Source organism: Amblyomma maculatum, chromosome 1, assembly GCF_055883805.1.
Source record: "Amblyomma maculatum isolate TAMU_Amacu chromosome 1, ASM5588380v1, whole genome shotgun sequence".
Classification (NCBI taxonomy): domain Eukaryota; kingdom Metazoa; phylum Arthropoda; class Arachnida; order Ixodida; family Ixodidae; genus Amblyomma; species Amblyomma maculatum.
Genome location: NC_139344.1, coordinates 360,913,075 through 360,935,703, shown reverse-complemented (window position 1 = coordinate 360,935,703; position 22,629 = coordinate 360,913,075). Strand labels below are relative to the sequence as shown.

Here is a 22,629-nt window from a genome sequence, read left to right as displayed (position 1 = left end):
AACTTCCGGCCGCCCCCTGCTACGCTTTCCTTCCCTGTGAATCCAGTTTGTTACCCAAAGCGGCCATCGGTTATCTTCTCTTCATACTACGTTGCCAATGCCCATTTCTTCTTCTTGATTACCACTAGAATGTCAGTAACCTGAGTTATTTCTCTCATCCACTCTGCACGCTTCCTATCTCTTAATGTTACCCCTGCCATTTCTCGTTCCATAGCCCTCTGCGTTGTCCTCGACTTAAGTAGAACCCTCTTCTTTAGCCTCCACGTTGCAGCCCCTGACCGCTGATCAGCAAAACTGGCGCGAACGTGTTGTAACATAACTTTTAATACTGATGTACTCATATTAAGAACTGCTACTTGAATATAGCATGAATTTTTCTTCCTCTGTAGAAATTGTTTATTTGGGATGCTTATGGACTTCTCGATGAATATCTTGCAGGAATAAAAAACGAATTTATTGCTGAGGATGATGCATTGATGATGTTCCTATAAAGCTATATATACGTGAAGGAAATGCCAAAAAGTAATCCGTGATCTCCGCTAAGCCATGAATAGTGATGTAGATTAGCCTAAGAAATCTGGGCTCCAGTTTTCTACTGAAATGGGCAGCGGTAGTGAGAACTTTCATTTAATACTTGCACGTTTTCTCAGTTAAAAAGGGTTCGCGCTTCAACTGAACATAGCATATTTTCTTATTGAGCTGTAATCTGCCGACATATGACAACTTCAGCTGGTTGACTGTGACTGGATTATAATGTACATGGTACGAAGTACCATTTGCTGATCTTTTAAAGTTTTATTATCTGCGGCCACAGACGCAAAAGTGCTAACTTATGGCTAGGCCACGCGCTAACTCATGTTCGTTTTTGTGTCCCGCTGAGGTGGCTCAGTGTTTAGGGCACTCTGCTCCTGATATCGAAGACGCGGGATCGATAGCGGCCGCATTTCGATGGAAAAGAAACGCGAAGCGGTCATGTACTATGCGGTGTAAGTGGACGTTAAAGAAGCTCTGGTTGCCTCATTTATTCCGGAGTCCTCTACTACGGCATCCCTCGTAGTCCGTGTCGCTTTCAAACTCCCCCCCCCCCCCCCCCCCCCTCCCTGGAACGTTTTGACACCGGAATGTTGTGGGACGTCGCTGTCGCTACAACAGGTGCGCTGATATAAAAACTAACTGTCCATGCGATTAGGGCATCGAGTCACGCGTTTGGGAGGGGCACCACTGGTAACGGTGACGCCAATTGCTGCTCCATTTCAGTGCAAGGCGCTTTGCAATGGGGACGGTTTGGACGATTCTGCTCGTTCGGTCCTGTTGTTGCGGTGTCAACATGTGGAGGTTATTGAATGGGAGAGCGAAGAAAAAACGTCGCATGGGAAGGCTTCGCCTCCCGAAACCGGATCAAATGGCTGGCAATGAATTCAAGGTGACGTTACTAGAGTATAACAGGCATTCGCGCTATATCCATATATACTATTGGGCACGGATGGATGGCGCTGAAACGTGGAGGCTAACCAAGAGAGTTCTACTTAAGTTGAGGACAACCCAGAGGGCTATGGAACGAAAATGGCAGGGGTAACACTAAGAGATAGGAAGCGTGCAGAGTGGGTCAGAGAAATAACTCAAGTTACCGACATTCTAGTGGAAATTAAGAAAAAGAAATGGACATGGGCAGGACATGTAGTGTGAAGAGAGGATAACCGATGGTCGCTTAGGGTAACAAACTGGATTCCAAGGGAAGGAAAGCGTAGCAGGGGGCGGCAGAAAGTTAGGTGGGCGGATGAGATTAAGAAGTTCGCAGGGGTCAAGTGGATGCAGCTAGCACAGAACCGGGTTAAGTGGAGAAATATGGGAGAGGCCTTCGCCCTGCAGTGGGTATAGTCAGGCTGATGATGATGATGACGGATGGATGGATGGATGGACGGACGGACGGACGGACGGACGGACGGACGGACGGACGGACGGACGGACGGACGGACGGACGGACGGACGGACGGACGGACGGATGGATGGATGGATGGATGGATGGATGGATGGATGGATGGATGGATGGATGGATGGATGGATGGATGGATGAATGGATGGATGGATGGATGGATGGATGGATGGATGGATGGATGGATGGATGGATGGATGGATGGATGGATGGATGGATGGATGGATGGATGGATGGATGGATGGATGGATGGATGGATGGATGGATGGATGGACGGATGGACGGATGGATGGAATAATAGGAGCGTCCCCTTTGAAACAGGATGGTAGCAGTAGTAATCATGCTAATTTTTCTACCTATATCTTAATTATTGAGGTCATACCATGGCGCCACCTCTCGGAAAGCGCCCGCGTGACGAACTAAGTGGGATAACGCACGTTTAACTGCTGCTGTAGAATGCTTTCCTGGGCACTTCAGTTGCGCGTTAGCATTACATTCTTTATTTATTTATTATACACCTCGGTCTGGACCTGTATAAGTTTCGCTGGAGGTACTAGACCCACTAATTCAGCGAGAAAGCACCTCACTGAATTATCGAAGCTGGCGAGCTTTACTGCTACGACGGCGCAAACCGATTATAGCATTAAAAAAAAAAAAAGACTGAAGCTGTCACACAAGCAGACAGGTGTAAGCGATCACTGCACAGGTAATAAGATTCCTCTGTAAGAGCAGAGGACTGTCAGGAGCCTGACAGATGCTGAGCGGCTTCGCATAGCGCCGGGGGAAGAAGCGCCATTCGCCTGCTTCCTTGAACGTAGCAGAGCAGGCAAGTTTTGACTTTCGGGATGACCTGGATTAATTGTTTAGCAAGTGTGAAGTCGTGCGTTCCACGCAGTGAGTTCTTGTGCACTGTCTACCGTAATTTTCACTCTTGGTTAGAGCGGATATTTGCTTTCCCCGTGCACAGTAACTTTTTTTTTACGCGTACCTCGATCAGCACATCACAACGTGCATGAAATGCTCTATTTCTCGTTTATTTATGGACTGCATCATTTGAAATTGCTACAGTACTAGAGACACTGCCTGAGACAGACTACCATGCATACCGCTGCCCGAGGCGGCAGAATCTTTCAGTTCCCTTCAGTGAAACTTCCGTGTCATCGCGTAGAACCATGTGAGACCTGGATTTCCCACGATCCCTCTGGAAGGTACTGCTACATGAAGAAGCCAGCACCTTTTCCATCCTTCCAGCAATAGTATCGTTAGCTTCACAAATGATAAGCGCAAATTAAAACGCGCGCGCCGTTTCTTTTGCCGCTCACCGAACTTTTAGCGCCAACTCCATAGACTAAACCTCGCTCGCTAAAATGTCTGCTGCGCACATCATGAGAATGATGACTCGCTTCTTTGCCCATTCAAATCTTGAGCAAAAGGTGAAAAACACAGAAGGTAAAAATTGGATAATAAATTCTATGGAAAAGAAACAGAGTGTGGAACTCTACCGAAAGTGGAAAAGGCAGATCAGCAAGGAAGCTTTCTTGATAACTCAAGAGGCAGTGCCCTACTTTTTGGAACTAGAAACGAGCATGATAGCAACTGCTACCACCCCGTTTGAAAGGAGACGCTCCTATATTTCATCCATCCATCCAAAAAATAAAAAGAAGAGATGTGCGAAAAACACTTTTTTTTTTTATCAAATTCCATACAAGTAATAAAGCTTTGCTACCGAGTTGAATACGATAAGTGCAAATATAATCCGAAGTGAATACGATTCGAAAAATAACAGAACCAGATATAATACAAAACAAATCTTACGAATATTCGGTACTTTTGCGATCTACACAGCTCCGACGACTGCGCTGTGGTAAGGCGCTATAGATCGTAGAGCTATAGCTATAGCTGTTTAAAAAAATCTACGCTAATCCCCGCTAGTGAAATTGAACTAGTGCTATGAGGATCTTCGCAGAGTAGGATCTTTCCTCAGTTTTCATTGGCAGTGTCCTGGGAAACGCATCGTATTCAAAGGCTGAAAATCCACGTTCTGAAACAACAAGATTATTTATTTATTGATTAGTTCTTTATTTATTTACCTATTTATTTATTGTTTTGTCTGTCTGTCTGTTTGTTCGTTTTTTTTTTGTTTGTTTGCGTGTAAATTCTGCGGACAACCAGTGGCATCCAAGAAGGAGAGCGTTGAGAGCATTAATAACTTCAAACTCGTTCACATTTGAACATTAAATAACACATAATGGGAGACAGGCCTACTGCTCAATCGTGCATGGGAAAACAATTCCTGAGAAATTGTTGTCCTGAAACGTACGGTCTTAAAATTTGGTAGCGATTTGGCCTCGTGAACCTTGGAGGTGAAGAAATATATTTATCCCTTGGTAGACCATTTTTCTTCTAAAATACTCTTTTGTTTGTTTTTTATTCAACTGAATAACGAGGAGTCGCTGCGTTGGAGGCAGGGATGATTACGTGAAACATCAACTGCTATACTCCAAGGAATAATTTCGTGCAATGAACAGTTTACTCCCTAGACGACAAAATGCATATGGTACACAGCCTATCAGCTTCGGCTAAACCGAATTGTACCGCTTGGCGGGGGGGGGGGGTGGGGGGGGGGGGAAGAAAAAGCAGGGGCGTTTATTACTTGCCGACATCTCACTACCGTTGATTTGTTGACCCGCCGCGTTCCTGTATATATTAAAATCCGAAAGCACAGAGTTTCCGCGTGTGGTATACACAAACTTTCCTACCCACAGTTTGAACGTGTCGCTGCTTTTAACCAGTGGGACGATCCGCGCTAGTGTAAGCCTCGAGCAGTTGACAACGGAATTCCCGCCACGATGTTAACACTTGCTCTCGGTTCTCGAACCAGATACGGGCGCCATCCTCACGACTGAGGTAGACGTTCCGTAGTTTAGCAGCATCGTCCCACTGGTTAAAAGCAGCGACACGTTCAAACTGAAGGAACCAGTCCTCCACATCCTCAAAGAGGTCCCCATGGAAAGACTTCGGTACCCGAGGGGCCTGCAAGGTGTAGTTACAGACCGGTGCGACGCCTGTTACTTGCTGAGCAGAAGCACTGGATGTCATGGAGGCTGCTAATGGCTGAAGCTCCGGAGACAGTCCCTGGAGCCGTCGACTGGCGCGATGCACTGGGGTGTACAATGGCACAGGGCTTGCACAACGTCTTGCATATGGAGATTCTTGCATAGGCGATCGTTTTACCCCGCACCTCCACCAGAATGTCACGTACACGGTGATTAAGGATATCAATGATAGCAGGAGGTAGCCCAGACACAACGGCAACAAGCAGCACAGACGCAAACGCACAAGCGACACTTCGTCGTCCTTTCAACTTCGTCCTCCTTTCACACCTCAGTCATGCGCCACCTGGCAACGCTAGGTGGCAATATGTATCTCTGGCCTTGTAACCCAGGTATAAGGACGTACGTGAACCCTTTATTTCCTTTTCTCTCTCTCTCTCTCTTCTCATTTCGCAGCTGTACGTGCTGTACGAGTACGTCGGATTCTACAGGTCGATACAACCGCTTCCCTACAGCTACGCACTCCCGGAATGAGCAAGCTGCTCTCAGCGAAAGAGATGTGCTAAATGCATTACTGCTGTTCTTACCTGCCCAGTTTCTTTTCTAGTTTCGATTATCTTTGTTTTTGTTTTTTAAACGTAATTCGCTTAGTAAAGCTACCCATCATGACAGCAGGCGACGGAAGTTGAGCCAACAACGGATCGATGGATCTATCCTAATTTTGAAGGCGTTTCACTGTTTCTTTATTGTCTCCTTTCTTTTTTTATTTCGACAGGTGGTGTTATAATCGTGCTCCAGCATTTGAGTGTTGTATTGCTTGTGTATTCGCCTGTGGAATACAAGATTGCGCGAGACCTTCGACATATAATTATAGTTGGGCCTCGCCAATGCCTGCCTCGCCAAGTTTGATTTTGGATGGACTGAAATAAAAATAAGCATTTACTTTCGTTCGAACCTGCCAATCGGTAATTCGCCAAAGCTTATTGCGGTCATGAGACAGCCAAGACGTTCTGCAGCACTTCGCAAAGACTTATCAAATGTGTTTTTAGGCGCATATGCGATTTGTTTCCGCTGGTATCATTGAAAAGACATCTAAAAATTACCAAAAAAAGACTGCATGGACACAGAACTGTTAACTTTGCGACTCGTTTCATTGCCCCACGTCTCGCTGTCACTGAGAGCAGAGGCGTTGATTTTAGCCAAGCAGTTTTATTAACAAAGCGAAAGCTTATACCATTTCGCTTCCATTGGTAACGGGATAGGCGTGTATGCGTTTCTGTGTATAACAACGCTATGTGTTTCTTTGGCAGCGCCATGAAATTCGACCACCCGGAGGATTTCTTTTATGAGACCGTAGTGGGAATTGCGGGCCTTATGTCACTTCTCAAAATCAACGCCTATCGTCTTTCTTTTTTCGTTGATATTTCCCCGGCCTACCTGAACTAAAAATCTGCAGCTTGACCTTGTTTAACACACAGCAGCGTTTCAGGTCTCTGTTCAACACGTATTCGCGTATTTTATTTTACCAGCTAGAGTAATGTTTCCTTTTCCTCGCTGAGATTACATTACGTTTTCAGAAATCGAAATCTCTTTTTTATCAGTTGCTACGTAATTAATGACTATTTTAACGTCTTGGCGAGGTAATGAGTGTAAGGGCTGCGCTCGAAAGACTCTTTTGAGTCAGGTTCGAGAACAAGTGAGATGAATATATCATCGTCACGGCGTGGATCACTTTCATTCGGGCCTGGAACCACTGGATCGTGAACGAGGCTAATGGATAATAAATTGAATCTGCTCCTGTTGTTTGGGTAGCATAAAACTTTTATGCTACATATATTACTGACAATTTTTTCATGGAACCACTCCGTGAATTATTCCTCTCAAATTAATGTTTAAGTGCTGTTGAATGTGTTTGCCCTCTCGAGGTGCTTAAGATAGCTTGAAAATATATTCGCAATGTATGACGGTGCTTTGCGATGAAGCAATAGAATAATAGCAACACCCCTATCTCTTCAATTGTTTTTCTTGGCTTGAACATCTTCGTGTCATTGTATGTGACATCAAATCTTGCGAGAAAAGCTGTTTTCTTGGCAGACGTAAATATTTTACTATAATCTCAGAATGATGCCTCGCAAACTAAATACAATGTCACAAGCGTGAGGACCTTCGAATATGCTTTTTCTGAACCGAACTAAATGATAATAATGAAGCTTTGTAACTGAATAGGCTACAAAAGTTTGACTAAAAACCAATTCGAGTACGAACCGAATATTTGCAAATCTTGCAGGAAACCCGAACACCATTAGCTGTGACAATGTGATAGCACGAAAACCTAGAGTGCAAGCGGTCAGTCACTACAACACAATCCATGCATGCGCGCACAGTGCACGACTGCACGTAAGCTGCCTCATCACGCATATCACTTAAATTTATCGGAACTTTTAATCGGCAAGTGTGGCTTTTGTTCATGCTAGTCGGTTGATTGATGCAAGCATTTTGCAGCGCTGCTCAGGATTTTACAGGGTGCATATGACACAAATTATGCAGCGACAAGGAAAGACGGCCGACACAGTTAAGCGCATTCTGCCAAATGGAGTTTTTCTCTTCATTCTAAAGAGAGGAAAGTCGAGAACAAGAGCAAGAACAAGTGCAGATGGAAGAGAAGAATAAGAAGCGCAGATGGATGAGAAATTAGTTTCGCGCGTTGATTCAAAGTGACTCATTGCTGTGGACAAGAAAAGTTAAGTTTTGTCGAAGCGGTTAAATCTGCCGTACTCTGCTCACTTTGAGATTTCGAGACTTTTGTGAAGTTCTCTTCGTAGTGGTTCGGTGAAACTAGGAACCTTGCTGGTGCTGCAAATGAAAGAGCACGCGCAGCTTTCTTTTTGTGTGTGTCTTCAAGAAATTGTTTCGAAAAACAGAGACGCCAACCAGAAAAATCAATTTTGATGATGTTTTGGCGCCCAGACGGGGCGTTATTCATAATGAAATGAACCGAAACGATTCCTGCGATATGATAAGTGGCAGATGCTTTTCATGTGCACAACGAAATGAACCAAAACAGGACCTGCGATATGATAAGTGGCAGATGTTTTTCAGGGGCCGGACTAACGTCGCGTTCTGAATTGTGTGAGATCATAACAGCAGTAGGAAGAGCTGGCACGCCTCTTCAACCCAGTCTCATGCGGCGTCTGGGTGGCGTGGACACGTCTCCCTTCGCGCGCTCAATTTTCACAATCGAGGACACAGGCTGTGCGAAACCCTCTCGCATGCCCCGTCGTACCCTCGATCCTTCGCCATTTTCCACCTTACGGTTCCGCCCTTGCGTCTTCCACTATAGTTCTCATTATCCGGCTGCATCACCCTCCTCCGCCTTTCATCCTCGTCCTCGTGATGTGCCATTCTTTTAAGGCGAAAGCCTTTAATGGCTCATGCGGTCATGGAAAAAATGTGTCTCGCTTTTGTGGCGGCTCCGGTTGACCGAGATGGAATGACGTCATAGAGGTCTTGACCAATCACGGAGCACCACCACAGTATGCACGAATCCTTATATGGCCATATGCCAATCAATGACCAATTGGCACAAAACAGGCACAATGTCTCTCTTTACAATGCACTGCTCTGCGGCCTAAAGGCCTGGAGTGGGATATTAAAGGGAGAGAAAGAAGAGAGAGGGAAACGCGCCATCTAAGGCACGGAGGTTAGCACAAGCCGCTTTACGGCGCGGCGAGTGGCTTGGAGCCGAGGTCCAGAGTACACCGCGTGTGCACGTCAGCTGTCCGTGAAGGCTGAGGAGTAACTGATGCGAGGGAAGAGATGCCGAAGTTGAGGACACGTGAGCGACACACGACTGCTCACTCCGAACACACGCTTGCGAACCCACGCACCTGACCCGCCCCTATCCCACTGTCTTACTCTCTCACTGGGTGCATCTTGCGGCCGCTCCGCCCCCTCAGTGTTAAATCGCGTGATGCGGACGTCGCCACTTTGCCTTCCTCCTCTTCAAGTCCACGGAGAGACGGATGGACAAAGAGAGAGAGATATATATGGAGCGGCTTCCGCTGAAGCTATGCGGCCGCTCCGCCTCCCTAATGCTGAGCCGAGCGACGCGCGCGTCGCCTCCTTCTCTTTCTCCACTTCAAGTTCACGAAGAGAGAAAGAGAATGAGCGGCTTCGGACAGACGTCGGCGAAATCCGTGATTGCGGCTAGTAGTGCTACGCACTAAAATAAGTATTCTACGCACCATTCTTCGTTAATCACCTAAGCGCCTGCTTTTACGGTGGTCACACTTTTGCTTCTCGAAGCACCGCACCATGGTTGTGCATCTTCATCTTTTCACGGTAGCCATCCGGCATGGCAGCCGCCTTCCCGTAGCGCGTGCCTCCGTTCTAACCATAGACGCTAGACCATTGTTGCCTCTCAAACTCTCTTTGTCTTCTCTAATTGTAGGGAAGGGAGTTCCAACTCTAGCCTCACCGTGGCTACTCTGTTGTTAGGGTGCCCTACTTTTGAATCTAAAGACGCAGCCCGTCCAAAGCCAGAAAGAATCTTCCGCCTCCGACAACTGACCTTTGCGCCACCCTGGGCACCCTATGCCGAGTACACTTAAGGGTCGCCTTAGAACGTAGGATGCGATACCCTTAAGAAGTACTTCAGGATCTCAAAGCTGCCATTCATCACACATTCCGAGACGTCTGGTTTCCGGATGACTTTGTGGTGAAAACTTTATTAAATGGGAGTCTCAGAGTAGAACTGCTTCATAGTCGGCTTCCCTAGTCCGGGAAACCGCATGACGAGGCCCCGTCTCGCGCCCGTTTCGCCAGAGCTCGTTGAGACTCCAGCGAAAAAGCAGCTGAGGAGGACAGTTTCCCATGCCTCTCGGAAAGGGTAGGGAAAGGGGGAGGTAAGAATTTTGAGTACCTTCCCGCACCATATGGAATATATCACAGGTCTCTCCGCAGAGCGAGCATCACCCATCCGTGTTTGAATCGTAGTGTTTTATGATTGCAGGACAGATAGAATACCGGCTTGAAGGCACCTTAAAGTTTGCACCTTCATTTTACTCAGCCTATTTGCATGAGCCGGAAAAAGGCAGTGGTTGTCGCTGTAATGTTTTATGATTTCCCTGGACAGCAGAAGCCGCTGGTTTGCCTCCGAGCCAGAAGAGCTGTGATGAGGAGCCCAGTGAGTAAGCTCTCGGGCAGCCGCGTCAGCAGTCTCATTACCTCGTAAGCCCTGGTGATCAGGAGCCCAAATGATTTTCTTCGGCGTCGGAGCTGTTGCAGTCCGCCATATAATTTGTGGGATCGAGGCCGAGCAGAATATTTCTCCCCAGGTTAGTCAGTGCAAACTGTACCAAGGTGCCCTCCCCCTATATATCTAAAGCTACCTACCGCGCAATTGCATCCACGCCGCTCAATCCAGGAACAGCTGAGCCTAGAGCTGCGATCTCGGAAATTCGGCAGAGACACTGAACCACCTAAGCTCCGTTTAGTTTATGGGGCTTAACGTAGTGGAGGGCTTCGGAAATTTCGACCATCTGGGGTTCTTTAACTCACGCGCATTGACATCGCATACGGGCGCCTAGCTTTGCTGTCCTGGCAGGGATGGATTTAGAAATGAGGTGCACAATGTCACCGGCCGGCAAATTTGTTTCCTGATCACACGAACAGCGGAAAGTCTTCGACAGCAATGTGGCTCTCAGCTGGATACAGTGCTGTCGCTGTATCCAGCAGCTACCCGCCCCGCGGCAGGAACAGAGAAGCACTCTGGAGAGGCCTTTCTGACCGCTAGCGTTTTTTTTTTTTGCCACTGAGTTAAACAGTGAAGACAAGCTCAGCGAAAAAACAACTAAATACCGTCCACACAAATAAAATAAAATATTTAAAAAGATAGAGGACACAATGAAAAAACGTCGAACATTAAAAAAAAACATTCGATGATGTTATCTGCTCCAACTCTGCCAAGCGTTTTCTTTTTCTTCCTCGGGGATTCGGGAAATGTGCCGGTCGACCGAGATATCAGCCTTCCCAGAGACGGTCGCCGGTAGCGCAAAACCGGAAGCAGCGTCGCCGCGCGGCCACTTGAAGACGTGAGGTGACCACAGTAGCCATCGCTACGAATGGATTCCATCGCCCGTGTGGATACCGCTTATGATTCGTGCATCACGTTACCGATAGCACGAAAGCACTAATCCGCAGGATCAGAGCCTAGAAAAATTATCTAACGCTCGTGCCGTCGCTCTGGTCAACTAAGCTGTTTCGCGAGGTCCCCATCGCATGGCCTAGGCCACGTGATGTGCCCTCACGAAGCTTGCGCGGTAAAGCCTCTCTTAATTGTTGGCAGAAAAATGGAGTGGCTTTGGGGCTTCAACACGCGAGTCTCCCCAACGGGTCTTTCGGGTTCGTCAGTGTCACCGTTAATAATTTAAATTTATAAACGATGCGCCACATTGCTGCGCACACTCACAAATACCCTTAGAGTGTGCGGAGATAGCTGTTCCCATCTCGAAGGAGATGCCCTCGACTTGGGTGACAAGCTCAGTCAGAAATAGCTACCGGTTGTGACAGAAGGGTGTGGCCGTTTGGTGCTCAGCTTTCGCCTGTTCAAACCAGACTAAGGGTCGGAGTCAGAATTAACAGGCAAAATAAACCTTATACAGCAAGAGACGATACAGAGGAATTCACACTAACACTTGAAATAAACAGACAAAAGGTTCGCAGAGGATTACAACACTGAACAATGCACAAGAGAGTCAGAACAAATAAACACCAAATTGTTCACCGGGCACTGTTGCAGACTGACATCTGGAGAGTCACGATGTGGCCGTCTTGTAGACGATGCGCCGCTCTCACGCAGACCAGGCTTTCCGAGCAGCGGGTTGATCCCGGGAGCGGAGCAGTAGCATTGATGCGCCGCTCTCTCGCAGATCAGGCTTTCCGAGCAGCGGGTTGATCCCGGGAGCGGAGCAGTAGCACTGCTGACTCGCAGCAACACTGGCTTAACAGTCGCTGGCTGGCACAATTAGGCGACGCGATCTCAATAAATATGGCGTGCCGCGTCTTTCTGTTACAACGTGCCAAGGCCAGCGCACACATACACGTAACTGGCTCTGCAGCTTCCTCTCCTCTTCCCGCCGAGACACACATCGTCATTGGTCAGCTTCCGCCGAACCTTTTAGAAGGATACGCTTCTCCGGGCGGGCGAGTCGCCGTCGCCACCGGGTAATGAGGAGGCAGGGGTGACACCGATGCGCGCAAGGCTACGGGTTCTCCTCGCGCGAAAAAAAAGAGACCTTTCTCCAACAATCTGCGCCCTCTCTATGCGACGCCACGAGCGCGTGACAGAGAGAGTGTAAGAGCCTATAACTGACCGTGACCTCTTGTAGCGCCTTCATAATAAAAAGGTTAACTCCGATCATGCAAGCAAGCTTTGTTATGCTGTGTTGCTAAGGCAGGTTAGACTGCGTAAGCTCGATAAGCATGGTTAGATGCGGTTTGCCGCGGTTTATAACCCCTCCAGGGCTGCCTGCGAACCTGAAGGAAAAGCAAACGAAGCACTGGATATCTACCGCGCGAGTTCTCCATGTCTGTCTACTAACCTAGAAGACACCACCGCGGGGTCTATACTACACGAATGTGTTGACGACATTTTGAAGGGGGAGGTCCCAGGAATTAGCGGTGAGCGAAATGAGCAGCAGTGGTGATGGTGAAAAGCATTTATTAAAAAGAGGCACTATTTGGGAAGCTGCCCCTAGTGGGCTGCTCCCAATACTAGACGCAGTCCCTCGGGACCTCACTGGTCAAAGCCGACACTCGAGCTCGCTAGCTGGACCAGTGCTAATTGTTGGGCCGGTAGGCCTAGGCTGCTGACCAGGGCTCCCTGCAGTCCTCTCGTCTAGGGACCAAGTTATCGGCGAAAGAGATGTGTCTTGAAAAGTTGAGAGGATATATTTGTCCTGATCAAGATATATGGTCTATGTCAGGGGTCTGTTAGTGTGGGGGCGGTCATGTTGGCGGCCTCATTCCCTGCTAGGCATGGTGGCCGGGAGTCCAAATGAGAAATCGCGTCTGGGGATCCTGATCGCAATCGAGCTACTTTCTCGCAATTCAAATAAGGCCCTTCGAGAGTCGGATAAGATAGATGAATTTAGATTTAGGGTGGGAGGGATCCAGGGCACGCGATTGCAATTCCCCTTCCGCGAGGGTTGCGCTAGGGGCATTAAAAATGATGCCGTCCACCTGTCTTTCCTCATGTTCTAGTCCAGCCGTGTACCATTCTCTCCTGGAATATGGTGCGGGCCCGCTACATCCCCATAAAAAACTGTATTTGGAGCCATGCATGGCATTCGCCTGACGCCGTCCAAATTTGTGGTCTTATCTGTCCGGGTCGAACATGGAGGGCGCCTCTCCATTGCTCGGGTACTCATACGTACCCTATCCTCAATGTGATGGTTGTGATGGATTGATTAGTGAGATGCGGCTCGCTCCCCCCTCCAATGCAAGGAGATATCGCATTGGAGGTAGAGACGGTAGAGACCAGAAGTTCAATCGAGCGCCCTCTTGTGGAGACTAATTTCCAGGACATCTTCATCATACCTGCGCAAATGCAGGTATTGAGTCGAACAAATAATTTGACTCGTCACAAAAGCATGCATGGGCGAGGCGCATCGCATCTTTGCTTTTGAGGCCCCCATGCTTGTTGGAGACAAGGCAGACCACATGCGGCCCACTCGTAGCCAACCTTGCGAATTCTGATTTGAAGAGAACACTGGAGACCACAGTTATAGTGCCAGTATATTCTAGGCACTATACCACAGTACACAGCAGGCGGATCCTCCAGTTGACCAATGTTGCCCTCTGTTGCCCAAATGGCGATGTCGGCATGCATACAGCGCATGCTGTACTTCTTCAACCTCAGCCTGTTGGGCAGGAAGATGACGCATTGCCAAATTGACGAGTAATGGGCCACACTGCGCCTTGTGGTACGTGCCGCTAGTGCCGCGTACGCAAGGACTGTGCTTCTTGTCCTGAATGTGCAGATTAAAGGCTTGGCGGTCCGTTAAGAACTGTTTTAAGTAGAACTGTTTCGTCCGCTGTGTCTCGCTGAGGTGAGCGAGGATGACGCTGTGTTTCACATTGCAGGGCTGGAAACAGGCGCGAGCATTTTGGAACAGCTTTGGAACAATATAACAGGTGTTGGCGCATTCGAATTATATTTTGGAACACGTTTCTACGGTGAGACGCCCTTGATAATTTCAGTTTCTATCCCCGACGTATAAAATTCCTGCTTTTATTCCCTTCTATGCAACATTCAATGCTTTACAGACTATGCACCCACGTACCTCTGACAACACTAGACAAATGGCCAAAACATATAATGTTTAAAATAACACAGGCTGACCTAAGCAACCATTCGAAAAAGACTTCTAGCAACAAAACGCTTGACTATAATGCACCTCCCGAATGAACACCAAGTTTGACCTAAAGCTTTTGCCTATTTTGACTTGATAAATTCAACTGTGCAATATACCATTTCAATGCGCTTGAGCAGCTCCACTAGTTTGGGCATTTACAATGGGCACATTTCTGCTACCTTGTGTATGTTCTTTGATCCCATGCCTGTGCTGATAAATTCCAGAGCACTGGCGAGTACGTGCTTTCAGAGAGAATAGATGGCACTAATTACCTATTGCCAGTAGCTAATCATTCTTTTGCTTAAGCAGTGCTGGAGTCTCCGAACCCTATGTGGCCTTTCAACACCCTTGGGAAGTGCTCTAGTGATTGGCTTTTTTGGCACTCTACAGCGCTTCAAGTGTGCTTTTGCCTGACACGCTTGTCATTGACGAAGAGGCTGGATAGTGAAGTACCGACTTGTTTTTAAAGCAAGAACATTCTAAGAACTTGTGTACTTTTTACCGCCAAACAAGTTTCCCAACGGTTTCTACCACGCTATCCCTAGTAAAAAACCGTACGAGTCACAATAACCACATACAGATTTCTCATGCTAAATTCATACTAAACTCATACAAATGTCATACAATCTCGTATAATTATCATGGGTTGAATGATATTTGTATGAGATATAAGATTTGTACGAGTTTAGCACGAAAAATCTGCACGCAGTTATTGTGACTCATAGGATTTTTTTTTTCACTAGGGTAACATGGTAGTTAATGCCTACCTGCTTCACTTGCTGCTCTCGTTTCTCTCCATTGGCGATTCAAAAGCCTGGGAGGATAATCCATGTCACATGCACAGTGCATTTTTTCACAACTGCCTCCAATTTCTTATGGGTCATATTAAATTTACTTGCGAAAAAACTTTAAATTGTGCTTCACACTTCCTTAGCTTACGAAATACTGAGCCGAGTGCAAGAAGTGTTATACCTTTGCCATCGTTCCCGTACTGTTAAGCTAAATATGACTAAAACATCGCGGCAAGCAGTTTGGAGCAGAATGAAGTTACTGGAACAGCACTTCCACTACTGACGTTGCCGAAGGCACCCTTCAAATCCAAAGAGAGCCACCCTACCATTGTGAGGGTACTTAATAGGTGCGAGTACCTCGTGGTTGAGTTGAAACAGAATGTCCTGTGTTGGCGGGAAAGGGTAGGTCGCTGGGGACTGGAAGGCTGGGTGGCATTGTCAGGCAGTGTTCTGCGTGCAAAATAGAGGCGCGGCGACGGCTCCTCACGCTGCACTCGAGGTCAAATTCCCAGCGCCAATGAATGGCTCGATGAGGCTAGTAACGTAAAGCTTTCGCTGTAAAACAATTGGAGTGGATTTGAACTGGTCGGGTTCGAGGAGCAGAACCCAAGCGTCTTGCCACTCAGCCTTAACTTATCCACAACCTTGTCAGTCTGTGTGACAGAGGTTTGAGTAGGATTCAAACCTATAGCTCAAAGGCATTAGTCAATGCTTCAAGTATTCAGCAATCTGAACTTACTTTTTTTGCAGCAAAACGTTTTGTAGGATCAGGTACAGCCACATAGCTCTGCATTTTGCTTTGGAATCTACACTTACCTATTCGACCTCAAATAACTAAATTTTAATCATTCAAAGCTTGAACTGCATTTCAACCAGATGTAAACTAGTACCTGCTACGACTGGAAGGTGACAAAGTAGAAAGGGGAGCTCCTCTCACCAGCAGGGGGAGGCTGGAAAGTGGCTTGCAAGGGAGTAACGCAGAATGTGGCTATCCTGGAAGAGGTTATGACGTCTGAGGAGGAACATTCAGCCCGAGCCAGTCACCACGGGAACGTAATGGGTGGCTACTGGGGAAGACTGAGGGCCAATCAGCATGTTTTGCAGCTGAACGCTCATACCACTGATGCAAGTGGGTTAGGTAACTAAGCGTTCCACAGCTTCATGCAGGTGAAGATATGCTGGTGGCACCTCAATGCGAGAGGGTATGGTATTGTGGAAGCTGTGGGAAGAGTGTAGTATAGTGGTGTGGAATAGATGAAGCCCTCAGAAAAGAGGAGGTGTTAAGACAGTCCTAGACACAATAAGGTGGTGCTGATGTACTCTATGCGCCAAAGCACAGGGCGGTAATACACAGTTGTTACGTCTACACCTGTGCCATAGATAGTGGTGGGTCTCATGGAATTGCAGTGTAGCGTACAGACTTGAGACATCCTGCTCCACTTGAATTTAGGACATGTGCTATGCAGCCTAAACATTGCTTAACCACCAACACAGCATACACCTGCGTCTTAAAGACTGTTCAGGAGACAAAAAAAAAGCAGGCATACCGACTTGAAATTGAACAGGTGAGAAATCAAAATTGCTTTATTCTAGATTAACACATACCGAAGTGGCACATAAAAAGATGTCCACAATAAATTACACCATTTTGACACCCGAGTCCACTGCTAGGCACAGCGGTGCACTCGAAGTAGGAATGAAAATACAGGATTTCTTAAGCCTTGCATTTTTCCGCCATGCGGTGATAATGCGCCGGTTCTGAAGACTTGAGAATCACTTGTGCTCGCTGCATATGACTAGGCATGAACAGCATGGGAACACAGCACCTTGCTAAATGGTGCATTGTACAGACAAAGGACATGGGGAAACATCTACCACATACACATACCTGCTTGAATAACTCTTGTTGAACATCCTAATATGAATGAGAGGTTGTTGGGTACTCTCATGCAGTGCCAATGAGGGCGGTATAAAGCAAGCATATCAAGTTAATAGATTTTTAAGCCTGCTGTTGTGAACAAATTACACTACACTTCAAACAATTAAATCTAGATGTTGGATGCACCCCACAGTAAGTAATTACATTGCAATTTATTCAGCAAACAAACTATCTAAGACTGGGATAAAATACTATACGTACACAACTCCCGACTAAAGCCCCTGTATTAGGTACGATAGTTTTGTGTTACGATATAATGGTCCATAACCCATCGATAACCCATTTGCCTGCATGCAATAATTTAGATCATATGCAATCACACCCCAAGTCACACAATCACTGGCGACTTGCGAATGCAACTGAAAGGTAAAACTTAACTGAAAGCAACACTAATACAAAGCGCAATACGCATGTTCAAATGGGGACTCTGTGCTTATGCAGTAATGAATGACAAAAGTAAACCTTCAATAAACTTTTTTTCTGATAATGGCTGAAAGCCTTAAACACCACAAGTCATATCCGTTACTGCTGGCAACTGTCATATGCTTGAAGCATTGGCTACGACAACTCACAAACCATTTTATGCGATCATATTAGCTGTACACTATAACTTGCTTACTGAATACGAACTCTGGAAAGTCTGCCAACGATAGCATAGATGCATTTCCACACAATGTGTTACACGAACAGTCACAATGGTGTTGTGGTTTAAGAGGAGAATGCACAATTTTATACAGAAAAGATAATATATACAAGACGCTAGCAACGCTGTTTACCTATGTGCTAGGTATTTTACTGTTTTCTACACCACAAATTGGTTATTACACATAGAAAACATAAGGAAATGAATTGTTCCTTCGCAGGCTTACAACATTTGGTTCTTGAACTATAACTATCATATTATACACATGTGCAGCCTACCATACCACTGCATGACCAGTCCTGTTCCGAAATACACAAAAATACACAAAAGGAATGGCAGCCTCTAACATCCATGGATTCACATACAGTATCAACAACAGCCACACTATTCATCAGTTTACACATCCAGCAAAAAAATAAAATAAAAAAGCATTTATACTACAGAAACTCATCGGGAATCTGCTTGAGGACATCATGAACTGCTTCCTTCATTTTATTTTAAAATATAGCTCACATTATGCAATAGGCAAAGAAACCTGGCTCTCCACGATGCACCATTATAAATAAGGCAGATTACCACAGGGAGGGGAACAATGTTCAGTGAATGGTCTTTAAATCTTCAGTGTCTTTTGCAGTTTTCAAGATCACCATAAGCAAGGACAACATATTCCTTTTTTTTCCAGAAACAAGCATGTGCCGTAAGATGTTACATGATTCCAAAGTAAAATTGGGAGCTGCTCACACAGTGTTTCTAAAAAGAACCTTTCCCGCACAGGGTTTAATTAACACGCCAAGGCGGGACCAGCCGGGCAAAACCAGATGCAAACAGGCACGACATCAGTCCGTGGCAGTAACAGTGATGGTCTTCCCCTTGGGATCATCGAAACGGTCGTTGGTGCGGATGTCGTAGATGAAGAACACCCCAAATCCCAGGATTACCAGGTAGAGGAGTACCACCAAGAGGCCCATCCAGATCACCGTGGTGAAGAAGCCCGCGCAGTCATAACTTTCCGAGAACTGAGCAGTACTGTTCTGGACAAGCTCGACCTGAGAGGGGGAGGACCGTACAATTGCTACATTTAAATCATAGCTAGCGTTGACAAAAATGATGCAGAAAAGCTGGCTTGCACACAAAGGTTAACGGCTGGTAACTCTGGGCTCTGCCTGGTACTCTGCCCAACAGCCTGCTCATAGCTCTTGCCCTCTCCTGAACTAGGCCCAACTACACCTACCAAGAACACAAAGCCAAGAGAACGAGGGCTGAGGGCAAACCTCAGTGTAGTAGCCAAAGTTTCGGCAAAAAAAGAGCGAGACTCCTCGTTGACATGTTCGCTTCCAACCTGCGGCTTCCCCTGAACCCTAGTTCATTTGGCTTAGTGGTCACGAATTCCATCTCTCAGCCCTTTCTTTACTAGAAATTTCTGTTATGGTAGTGCATTTCGTTTCAGAGAAACAGACTTCAGATCCTCCAGACAATGCATTCTTCACAAATGTGCTTCCAGTGAGGCAATCTACAGGATCCGTGCTCTTAGTACAAATGATGACATAATGTGATATCATAAAGGGCCTCGGAGAGATTTCGCTTTCCGTTCTCTATGAACATATGAAAGCTGAAGTGTATGTTCACTGCCTAAAGCCATGTGTCAGCAAAAAAGAGCACTTAACAAAGCAGGTTGGTTGAACAGGAAATGTGGTAAAGGCTCATCGTCATTGAAACAGAAAATTTTAATCAGAATTAAGGTAGAGACATGCATACAAGGATGTGACCTAGCACACAAAAAGGCTGCAATGACCGCTAAGGCGTTTAAACGTTTAAAACTGCATCCCCTTGTGAGGAAACTGCCATTGTGAAGTGGCCCACGCATTGCTAGTTTCTTAACTGCTTCCTTACCGATGCCGCGGAAAAATATCAACTGTGCCTGCGTTTAAATGTGAGAGTGCTGTGTTAGTGGTGTGGCTGAGGCTTCCTTCTACAGGCCACAATCTACTCTGGTAACAAGTGCAAACCTTTCATGGTAAATAATGGCTAGTTCCAAAGCCCCATCCAGTGCACCTTGAAGGACTACAAACACCACCTTTTGCATCAAGTTTTCTTCTTTGAAATGGTGTTTTAGATATCAATATTCTGTTGTATTCGCCTACGAGCCCTGAATAATTTACAACTTTTTTTTTTTTTTTTTTCATGTTACTTGGTTCGTTTCCAAAATCGAATGATGTCTGCGACATGCAGTCGGTGGTTAGGTCACCTAAGGCATGAGGAAAACTAATATAACAGCTAATAAGTTGTTTGTTGACATTCCAGCTCTGATTCAGCAGGCTGATTCAAGTGTTGTAGTTAATAAAAACTATGTACTAGAACTACACGTTTTCTCGTAGTTCGCATGGCCTGAATATCGAATCCACTTCGCAGCCGTTGTTTATATCGTGAAGCCGAAACTGAAACAGCATCAAGGAAGAAATTAGATTATAAATTATTTAGCTGATTTGAAATAACATTACTTGCACCTAAAATTAGGTATCTTGTTTCTGCTTTGGAATGACGCAGAGCAGACATAGATAACCCATCAGTTGGCAGTCCTCTTTATAAATACAGTTTCTTCTTTATAGTTTTGGTTATTCTTTCAGCCATTGAAAAGCAATGTGACCAGTTAGTATGAATTACATGCTACACATAAAGACAACAATAAACCCATTGTTTTGCATATTTAATTTGCTACAACCCTTATGCAAGCCTGCTGCAAAAGTTTATGGGGGTTAATTCTCGTAAGAGAATGCGCCACGAGGGGACTGGACGCAACGGTCGCCTTCTAGCCCCGACGTGCAGCCCTAGCAGACAGAGCTGTGACCCCCAACCCGCGGTGCGAGAAATCGCCACTGCGGCGGGTTCGGGCCAGAGGGGACAAACACCGAGTTGCGTACTCGAACAAGAGTTTATTGCACTGCTCGAGTACACGGCAAGAGAATAGCAATTAAGAACAACCGCCGTGTAGCGAGCGAAAGCCGCGTACGGGGGTGCAATAACAACCACCTAATGGGGAAGCGCGCCAAGGAGGTGAGAGGAGGAGTCTTCTCACCTGACACAGCTTCTCGCTCGCATCCCGTTGCGGTAAGTGCCTACGGTCAGCGGGCGATTCTCGGTGACGGCGGTGGTCTCCTCGGCGGAAATCATGAACCGCGCGCTGCGCGCCCATTCGCCGAAGAACCCCAGCGAGTTGCTGCAGTCGCGCTCCTCGACACGGAACGGGAGAGGAGGTCTCCCGGTTACGCCGGCAGGAAAGAGGGAAGCCCGCGGCAGCGTCGCCGCAGGGCCCGGGAGGCGGCGGGGGGTGGCCAGCATGCCCTCTCCTCCGCCAACCTCTCTGCCAGCGCGCGTAATCACGCGTGTTAATTACGCGCGGGCGTTACAATGGAGGAAGGGGATTGTGAATCCCCACATCCCCCCCTCCTTAAAACCGCCGTACGGCTAAAAGTAGTCACGTTCACCGAGGGATATATCGAGGGGGCCGGCTAAACGCCGTTTAACTTTTAAACCAAAAGAAAACCATTTAAACCCAAAGAAAAGTGCCAATATACAAAAAGTTGCAGACAGCTCACAGCCACGGGTGTCGGAGGGGGAGGCAAGGCCGACGACCACAGGAGACGACCTTGGAGCTGGGGGCACACGTGCGGCGGCCGCAGGTCCCGCTTCTTCACCGTCACTCGGCCAGGCTTGGAAGTGTCGATGGCTGCAGGCCTGCTACTGCATTCATCGTCGGTCAGCCAGGGCAGCCTGCCGGGGAACGGTTAGGAACTGCGTCTTCGCGTTGCGTAGCATGCTGCAGGCCCCCCTCAGCGGGTCGTCCGCTCGCTCCCGGCCGGCCTCTTTTCCCTCCGTCGTTGACGCCGCCGGTGGCGAGGGCAGCGGGGCGCCAAGCTGCTCCCGCTGGTGAAGTCACGGCCGCGAGCACCGAACGGCGCCAAGGCGGGCTCTTTGCTGCAGCTTTCGTCTTGCTAGACGCAGGGGCCCGTTCCACGAACTCCGACTGGCTCGCTCCGTAGCCGACCGGAAACCGTCCGTCTTGGCCCGGTTGACGGTGACAGCAGGCTCTGGGTGCGGGAACGCCACTCCTTTGACGGCCTGCTCCTCGATGCTGCAACGGTCGACGTGGCCTCCGCCGGCTCCCCTCCTTGCTGGCTGCAATGCTGTCTTTTCCCTAGTTACATTTTTTTTTTCTTTTTTCAAATCTACCCCCGCTCGATCTTTTCCAAGAGAAAGCGCGTGCTTGCTCTGGAAGCAAAATGCGCTGAATATTAACAGAGCGTCCCATCTATATTCAGCACAAGAAATTACTCCCTGCGCATTGGTCAGAGTACGTCTGCTGTGGGCGCAAGTCGTAACGAGGCGCGATGCTCGAAATCCCAAGCCTTGCCTCTCGCTGCAGCTGCCTACTGGTGGGGGAGTGCGTCCTCCTCGGGCCACGCAGCGGGGCTCGGATTGCGGTGCGCTTTGTGTAAAGTCTAGCGCCGCCATCTTTGCTTGCAGCTCTGTCGCGCGTCGGCGTGTGCCCAACGCAGCAACCGTGGCGTTGTTGCGAACTTATAGAGCAAGTTCTACCCATTCGACAACGTCACCATGCACATCACTAGGCAGCGAAATGACACAACCTGAAGAAAAGTCTTGGGGCCGTTCGCATGCTCAGCGATGCACATGTGCGATATAGCTCGTCTCAGCGTGACCAACCTCGAAGGACTCAGTGTATCCTTCGCGTGGGGAAAGGATTGCGCAAGGTGCTATAGTACTGACGGCAGGGATCCAACGCGCTCACAGCAATACAAGCTGTGTAGCGCCCGCACAGGCAGCAATACCAGCATGCCC

General features: G+C 47.5%; 2 protein-coding genes across 5 annotated transcripts in view; one reads left to right on the top strand and one right to left on the bottom strand.

The window, feature by feature from the left end:
* The window catches only part of LOC146207932 (venom serine carboxypeptidase-like), a 154,366-nt gene extending 148,420 nt beyond the window's left edge, over positions 1–5,946 (top strand). For 2 of the 4 annotated variants that reach the window (XM_084591650.1, XM_084591643.1), the window contains exon 9: positions 5,443–5,946. In XM_084591650.1, the coding sequence (XP_084447776.1) occupies positions 5,443–5,520 (78 nt within the window). In that variant the 3' untranslated portion in view covers positions 5,521–5,946. The remainder of the gene's footprint in view (positions 1–5,442) is intronic. The other 2 variants (XR_014704550.1, XR_014704555.1) reach the window with 2 other exon arrangements.
* A 10,813-nt stretch (positions 5,947–16,759) lies between these two features.
* The window catches only part of VhaAC45 (Vacuolar H[+] ATPase AC45 accessory subunit), a 30,476-nt gene continuing 24,606 nt past the window's right edge, over positions 16,760–22,629 (bottom strand). Inside the window, exon 9 of the mRNA XM_084591580.1 lies at positions 16,760–18,821. Coding sequence (XP_084447706.1) covers positions 18,612–18,821 — 210 coding nt within the window. The 3' untranslated portion in view covers positions 16,760–18,611. The remainder of the gene's footprint in view (positions 18,822–22,629) is intronic.